This window comes from Schistocerca nitens, unplaced genomic scaffold, assembly GCF_023898315.1.
Source record: "Schistocerca nitens isolate TAMUIC-IGC-003100 unplaced genomic scaffold, iqSchNite1.1 HiC_scaffold_520, whole genome shotgun sequence".
NCBI lineage: Eukaryota > Metazoa > Arthropoda > Insecta > Orthoptera > Acrididae > Schistocerca > Schistocerca nitens.
In genome coordinates this window covers 92,631-101,378 of record NW_026046053.1, presented here as the reverse complement: position 1 = coordinate 101,378, position 8,748 = coordinate 92,631, and the positions used below count along the sequence as shown (strand labels likewise).

Sequence of the window (8,748 nt, the reverse complement as noted above, 5' to 3'; positions counted from 1 at the left end):
CAGTGTCGGAACAGGCATTTGCCTTTTCATCTGTCGGGTCGTCTGCAAATCTGCCTTCTATTACTCTTGCTAGCCAAAACAGATAGATACACCGTCCTCCCTGCAACGGCCTTATGATCACTGCGTCCCTGTTCTGCACATACAGAGTCGAAACACGTTCGGGTCTGTTTGTCATCCGTAGGTCCACGATGTTATCTCCACGAGTCGGTTCTCTGTTCATTTTGCTCGAGGTGATTTTCGGACAGTGCACTCAGTATAATGTCACTCGATGCTCTCTGTCCCCCTACCACCCGTCCTGAACATCATCTGAGTGTCCCAGTCTATATCGGGTAAATTGAAATCTCCACCTAAGACCCTAACATGCTGAGGAAAATGTATGTGAAATGTGTTTCCAAAATCCGTCTCTCCGTTGTTCTGCCACTAATGCTGCTGCGTCGGGAGGTCGGTCAAAGGAGCCAATTATTATTAAACCTAGCTCGGTTGTTGGGTGTAACCTCCACCCACAATATTTCACAGGAACCATCCACCTCTACTTCACTACAGGATCAAAACTACTACTCAAACAGCGACGAACACACCACCACCGGTTGCATGCAATCGAGCCTTTCTAAAACACCGTCTGTACCTTTGTGACAATTTCGGCAGAATTTATCCCTGGCGTCAGCCAGCTTTCTGTACCTTATCACGATTGCAGAGCTTCGGTGCTTTCTCTGTCAGCGCTTGCGGTTCCGGTACTGTACCAACGCAGCTTCGACAGTTGACAATTAACAAACGATACCGATTGCTGCTTGGTCCCCGCACCCGTTGAGGCTGCTGTTGCCCCCTTTCTGTACTTGCCCAAGGCCATCTAACCTAACAAAACCGCCCAGCCCACGCCACACAACCCCTGCTACCCGTGTAGCCGCTTGTTGCGTGTAGTGCTCTCCACCTAAGACTATAACATGCCTTCGACATTCGCAGTGTACAACACCTTAGGTTAGGGTTGGCGTCGCTTGGGTTAGGTTAGGTTACGTTAGGTGGACGTGGGTTAGGTTAAGGGTTAAAGTTAGGTTAGGCGTCAAAGTTAGGTTAAGCGTTCGGACGTGAGGCGTCAGGTGGCCGCACCTACCTTACGGCCGGACATCTTAGGTTAGGCTAAGGGCGCCGAGGTCACGTTACGTTCACCTTCGGGCGCCACACGTAGCTGTCACAGGTAGGTAGTAGTTCGGTCGGTCGGTCGTCGGCAAGCCGCAAAAAACTACAGACGACGTCGACAACAAGACCGAGCAGGAGGCAGATATATACCGAGCGCCAAAGAGACCGACCACACACACACACACACACACACACACAAAACAACAAACACCACCCACCGGCCAAAGGGGCACCAAAAAAACCCACAAAGCCGAGCACCACACGTCGCGACCAGAGGCAACCCGCAACCGCAACGGCGCTTTCCGCACCGGGCCGGATGCACGTACGACAACACCGCTACCCGTACACAAGGCCTCCCATTGCACACAGCCGCTCTGTGTTCAACATCATCAATGGCGCGCCCGCGGCTCGTCGCGGTCGCAGCCATGACGCCGCCGCCACTTTTGCACCAACACATTCACGCACCGCAAAACAGCTCGCCGACCCACCGACACAGCACAGCCGACAAACAAAAACAACCGCGGCGGCGGCAACAAAACAAAACAAACACCTCGCACCAAGCGTCCGACAGAAAACAAACGGACAGGCACACAGGCCTCTGCTAACGACCACGACACAGCGGCACGCTGCCCCTTTCCCGCCACTCTCGATTCACAGCGCACGCGACCCCGTCGTCGACGACGACACGCGACGGGCTCGCTTCCCGCAACCTACACCTTTCCGCCACTACGCACGGCTCCACCCGACGCCCGTCGCAACGGCACTACTGCACGCACTATCACCCCCGCCGCCGCCGCCGCCGCCGCCGCCTCCTCCTCTCTCCCCCTTCCCGTACACAACAACACAGCCAAAAACACACTCACGACCCAAACATAACAACATGGCACGTGCATCGGCGCACACCCCCAACCAGTCACCGTCGACACAACCACACGCAAGGCACGGAAAAACCGGCGTCCTTCCACGTTGCCATCAAAGCAGCACAAACAACCACACAGGAGGAACCACCAACAACTGCCGGCCGGCCGGCAACCACCAAACGCACATTCCCGCTCGCCACCACACACCTCTCGGCAGCCGTTTCGCAAAGACATGACATGACATGACGCGACATCATCGCATCACGGGCGACGCACGCACACCGACCCACTTTCCCGCCCGTCTCTCTCTCTCTTTTTCTTCCGACGCCTTCGGCCGAGCACACACGTACGTGGCACAACGCCCAACACAGTCACACACAGTCGACAGGCGCACGCCCAGGCACGCAACGACGCAGCGCAGCAAAGGCGCCCGCGACACATACCTCCTCTCCCGTCTCGCCGCCGACCGCCAGCCAGCCACTCGCAATGTGCACTGGCCAACCGGACACACGTCCACCGCGCCGCCTCCGACCACCCGCCAGGGGGCGCTCACGTCCGCGACAACAGCGCGGCCCGCCGCCGGGCGGGCCCAGCCCGGCCCAGGCGGCGCGCGCTGCTCTGCACTCGGCGCGCCGCGCCACACATCCTGCTGCAGACCGGGCTCGTCTCTCTGTACGCGTCTGCGTCTGCCCGCATCTCATCTTCCTGCGCATCAACACAAACGAGGCCACGTGAGCAAACCCCCGTCACAACGCCACATCACGCACTGCCTTGTCGACCGCCTAAATAAATGCACTCACCCACCAGCCATCCGCTTCGTCCTCTTCTTGCTTACTCGTTGTTCGTCGTTGTTGCTGCTGCACCAGCACCAGCACCAGCACCGGCGGCGGCGGCGGCGGCGGCGGCGGCGGCGGCGGCGGCGGCGGCGGCGGCGGCGGCGGCGGCAGCGGCAGCGGCAGCGCACACAGCCCCCAGCCGGCCGCATCCGAGGGGGCCCCGCCGCCAGCGTCGCCTCCTTGGGCACAGGTGCGGTGCTGTGGCCGCCCATCCAACCGCATTTGCTGGCCGTCCCAGCCGCCAGGCAGGCGTTCCCACTGCCGCGCACCGCCTCTGCTGCAGAAGACGAACAAACGAAACGTACAAACATACACGCACCCGAAGCGTGGCCACACACGGACGGGACCGACAGGCTCCAAGGCGACCAAACGATGGAAAAACAAACACAAAAACAAAAGACACGCGAGCGAGCGAGCAAGCACGCAGTCGCCTCGCCTCTGTCCTCCCGCCCCCGCCCTTCTCCCCACCACATGCCCACAAACACCACCGCCTGCCCGCATCTCCACATTCGCCCCCTCCATTTGTTCCCTTGCGTTCGTTCCTTCCTTCCTTCCATGTGTCTGCGTGCGCGGCGCCTCTCCAACATCCGCCGTCCGTCCGTCCCGTTTTCGCCGTACCACACGCCACCGTCGGCGCCGCCTCGCCTCCTCCCAGTCCACCACCGCCGCCGCCCCTGTCCGCCCCGCACACCACCATACACCGCTGCTTGTCCCGGCCGTTGCCACCAAAGGCGCCAGCCGCAAACCGCGCCAAACGCCGCAGCGCGCGTGCGTCCTTCCTTCTTGCTTGCTTCTCCGTGCCGACGCTGCCTCTATTCCCGCACCCATTCGGCCGACAAGCACTGGCGTCGACGACACAGCCGTTGGGCTCCGGCACTGCGCGTACCGGAGTTACACGCGCACCCCCCCTCGCGAACGCACGACTCATTCTCTTTGTTGTTTCTCCTCTTTCTTACGTCTTCGTTTCTTGTTTGTTTGTTTGTTTGTTTTTTTTTTTTTCCTCCCACCGCCGCATGTGACACAATGGCCTCCCTCCCCCTTTCGTTCGTTGTCGCCGCTTTGTTTCTCTTTCTCATTGGTGCACGTCCGACGCGCTCCATTTCCACCACACCACGGCCATCGGCCTCCTCAACGGGCAGGCGCAGTGTGCCATTCTCCGGCGCACAAGCACACCGCGCGGCTCGCTCTCCTCGCCCCCACGCCACGCCACGCCACGCAGCACAAATGATGCTGTCTCGCAACACGACACACGGTGCGCACACCCCCGACCACGCGGCTCTTAAAAGGCATGGCACCGGCGACATGCGCCGCCCCGGCCCGCATCCGTCGTCTCACGTTCACTGCCGGCCGCGTCTGAGGCTACAACCGCACCACAACAACGGTCCCCTCCCGGCAACACATTTGTTGCACAAACACAACCGCCGAGCGCAGCGCGAGCCACCCACACGCGCCCTCCCCGTCTTTAAAAGCCTCCGCGTCTCCTTTCTCCTTTCGCGCCCCTCCCATCTCCCGAATATGCCAGCAGCGGTGCCACTACCGCGAAACGGACACGCCTTCCGGGCCACATGCAAGGGCACGCCCACCACCAACTACTGCCATATTCGCGGACGCAGTTAGGCAACACGCAACGCACTCTCCACCTACTTTCTCTCTCTCGTCCATTCTCTTTAAAACACACGAACCAACCAACCACGGCTAACACACTTTTTCGCGACACCTTTGACTGCGTTATCTTGACCGTGACGGCAGCTATCGACCTTCCAATTCCCCACTAAACACACACACACCCCTACATACACACCCTTCGCTACACCGGACAACAACAGCGTACACAACAGGAGGGCACACGAAACGGCAGGCAAGGGCAACGCATTCTCATAGATTCCTCCTCCGAGCCATGTCGGCGAACGTTTCATCCGGGAAGGCAATGCAATTCAGCCGTCACCACGGCCGACACCTGCAGCCGCGCCGTAAACGCCTTTCAGTGCGGCTGCAATGCACGGGAACGTTCCGTTGCTATAGACAGCGCCTCTCCGTTTTTCCCTGCTTCGTTTTCCGGTGATTGCTTCTCCATTTTGTTTGTTTTATTACTTTCCGTTCCCCTCCTCCACCATTGTTTCCGTCCCCAACAGTTTTGCTCATTCCACACGTTCTGCCCAGACACGACACTCGACCGATCAAAGGTCAGCCTTTCGTCACCGTTCGCGGCGCCGACGGTGCCACAGTGCGACTGGTGTGAACACCGACACGTTGCCATGACGCCGGTGTACCGCGCCGATATTGACAGTTACTCAGAGCCGCCGGATCGGATCACATCACCGACACACCTGCCATTTCACACCGGGGGACACAGACCAACGAAACGCGTGTACGCCCATAACAACAAACAACGACCGTCGTCGTCTAGCCTCACGCTTACTGTACTCAACCGAACACACGTGCACCGTGAATGACGTGCGTGCGCACAACAGTCCAATCAATCATCAGTCAAACTGCAGAAACGGCTATCATCAAATCAAGGGCCAAATAGGTACACCACCGTGCGTGTCGCCTACCCCACCCGCCCGTACATTTCTTGGCGACTTCGTAATGGATGATAGTACGACACGTCCATTTAAAACGTCACCAACACACACACACCAACGCGCCGTACAGCAAAGGGAATAGTCGACGGCAACACAACATTTCACCCTCGCCATCATGTATGATGTGACAACAGACGGCCGTAACGGTGACATCCAACAATCAATCAATCGCGAGGACTTTCAATTGCAGTCACGTGACTAACCGGGCAGACGGAGACAAAGACATGAATCAGCGCCACAGACAGCACCAACACCTCCTATCGATCTATCTGTGTGTCGACAAACAACCACGCCAAGACTCGTGCACGCATTCCACGTCACACCGGCGGCAACCAAACCCTCGCGGCCGTACCCCAGTAACCACAACCACAACCACATTCGAGACCACACCACCACGGCACAGCAGCACCACCAGCTGCCTCGCAACCAACCAAACCGGGTAGCTATGCCGCCCCTCTCACTCACTCACTCACTCACTCACTCACTCACACACACACAAACAATTCCGCTCTTCCCGCAAAGGCAATTTGGTGGCCCTGAAAAGGGCCGTTTTGCCGCTCTCGCAACGGAGGGAGCTTCCTTCCTTCCTTCCTTCCTTCCTTCCTTCCTTCCTTCCTTCCAAGAGCCGAAGTAACAACCTCCTCCTTACTTGGAGCTCGTGTACTTGGTCACCGCCTTCGTGCCCTCGCTCACGGCGTGCTTGGCCAGCTCGCCAGGCAGCAAGAGCCGCACAGCCGTCTGGATCTCGCGGGACGTGATGGTCGAGCGCTTGTTGTAGTGCGCCAGGCGAGACGCCTCGGCCGCAATGCGCTCGAAAATGTCGTTCACGAAGCTGTTCATGATGCTCATCGCCTTCGACGAGATGCCCGTGTCGGGGTGCACCTGCTTCAGCACCTTGTAGATGTAGATGGCATAGCTCTCCTTCCTCTTGCGCTTCTTCTTCTTGTCGCCCTTCGAAATGTTCTTCTGCGCCTTGCCGGCCTTCTTGGCGGCCTTCCCGCTAGTCTTGGGCGGCATCTCGAACGTACAACAACAGGCAGCAAGCGCTCCGCTCTAGTCAGCGTCTCCCCACACAGTGGCACCCGCCGCTACCGCAACACCGCACCTTTACCAGCTCGCCCTGTTGCGGCCGCCGACCAATGGGGCGCGCGCGCAACCGGCCGCCGCACCCGAGCCCATAAAGGGACCCCCACCCCGCCGCCGCCGGCACACGCACGCACTCCGCTGCTCGACTCGCTGCGGCTCGCACCGTTACGGTTACGTGTTTAGCGCTTACGCCACTAGCCAAACGCCATGTCCGGACGCGGAAAGGGAGGCAAAGTCAAGGGCAAGTCAAAGTCCCGCTCAAGCAGGGCTGGGCTCCAGTTCCCGGTCGGCAGAATCCACCGCCTCCTGCGCAAGGGAAACTACGCCGAGCGCGTCGGCGCCGGGGCGCCCGTCTACCTCGCCGCCGTCATGGAGTACCTCGCGGCTGAGGTGCTCGAGCTGGCCGGAAACGCGGCCCGCGACAACAAGAAGACGCGCATCATCCCGCGCCACCTGCAGCTCGCCATCCGCAACGACGAGGAGCTCAACAAGCTCTTGTCGGGCGTCACCATCGCACAGGGTGGTGTCCTGCCCAACATCCAGGCCGTCCTGCTGCCAAAGAAGACCGAGAAGAAGGCCTAAACAGGGACCGCGGCGCTGCGCTTGCGTGCTCCCTGCACGCAAACGCAAACGCGCCTTTGCCTTGCCGGCTCGCCTCACAACAATCGGCCCTTTTCAGGGCCACCACACAAACCTACGTCCAAAGCAAAGTTTCCGTCGTCCTCGCCGCACTTTACAACAACGTCCACAGCGCCGGCGCACGTCCGCCATCTTGTCCACAGCCCGTGTGGCCGAACACACACACATTTTTTCTGCACCCCTCCACGCACGCACAGTCGCGTTCCAAACAACGACAACGACATCAATACACCAATAATGTGATGTGATCATTGTTAATATGTTCATAATTAAAAGAGCGCGTAACGGCCCGACGACGGACGACACGCGGGCCGCCGCGCGCGCTCTCCAAACACACAGGCACAGGACAAACCAAACCAAACCAAACAGCTGATCCGATCGATGATCCGGCCCGCGCCACAAACAAACCACGCACACACCGGACTCAGCCGCGCCCTCCCGCATCCATCATCACACACGTCACGTCGAAACTCCAAACGGAACGCACGCACGCAAAGCAACAGAGGCGCACAACAACAACAACAACAACAACAAACACACACACACAGAGGCAGGCAGGCAACACAGACCCTTTCGCACTTTTCAATTTCCGAACAGTGTGGTGGCCCTGAAAAGGGCCGTTTTTCGTCTCTCCCACCAAGCACGGGCAACGGCACGGCCGCGGGAAGGCCACAGCACAGCACACCGGCTGCCTGCCTAACCGCCGAAACCGTACAGGGTGCGCCCCTGCCTCTTCAGGGCGTACACCACGTCCATGGCCGTCACAGTCTTGCGCTTGGCGTGCTCAGTGTACGTCACCGCGTCGCGGATCACGTTCTCCAGGAACACCTTCAGCACTCCGCGGGTCTCCTCGTAGATCAGACCAGAGATGCGCTTCACGCCGCCCCTGCGAGCCAGGCGGCGGATGGCGGGCTTCGTGATGCCCTGGATGTTGTCGCGCAACACCTTGCGGTGCCGCTTGGCGCCACCCTTGCCCAGCCCCTTTCCTCCCTTGCCGCGGCCTGTCATTCTTCCTCCTCCTCAAGCAACAAAAAAAGCACAAGCGGCAGCTCCTCACCCGGCGCTAGCGAGTCGGCTACGGTGCGCCGTGAGCGCGCGCCGCCCCCCTATATAGACTCTGGCCCGCCCTCCCCCCACCACGCGCACCGAGGGCATATAAGCGCAGCACGGGCCCGCGCGGGCCCGTTGTCAAGGCAGCACCGGACGCTTCGCTACCGCACGCACCGCTAACCGCTATGGCCCGCACAAAGCAAACGGCCCGCAAGTCCACCGGCGGAAAGGCGCCGCGCAAACAGCTCGCCACCAAGGCGGCGAGGAAGAGCGCGCCCGCCACCGGCGGCGTCAAGAAGCCCCACCGCTACAGGCCGGGCACCGTCGCCCTGCGAGAAATCAGGCGCTACCAGAAGAGCACAGAGCTGCTCATCCGCAAGCTGCCGTTCCAGCGCCTAGTGCGCGAGATCGCCCAGGACTTCAAGACCGACCTGCGCTTCCAGAGCTCCGCAGTCATGGCCCTGCAGGAGGCCAGCGAGGCCTACCTCGTCGGCCTCTTCGAAGACACCAACCTGTGCGCAATCCACGCCAAGCGCGTCACCATCATGCCCAAGGACA

At 60.1% G+C, this 8,748-nt stretch overlaps 1 protein-coding gene across 1 annotated transcript; it reads left to right on the top strand.

Annotated features, from left to right (window-relative positions):
* The first annotated feature begins 1,450 nt into the window (after window positions 1-1,450).
* Window positions 1,451-2,230, top strand: LOC126232554 (uncharacterized). Its single transcript, XM_049942795.1, has one exon. It carries the CDS (start codon window positions 1,451-1,453, stop codon window positions 2,228-2,230), a length of 780 nt encoding a protein of 259 aa, XP_049798752.1.
* Window positions 2,231-8,748: the final 6,518 nt, after the last annotated feature.

What these genes read in the sequence shown, in the direction of transcription:
- LOC126232554 (XM_049942795.1), top strand. Translation starts at nt 1,451, where the DNA reads ATGCACGTACGACAACACCGCTACCCGTACACAAGGCCTCCCATTGCA.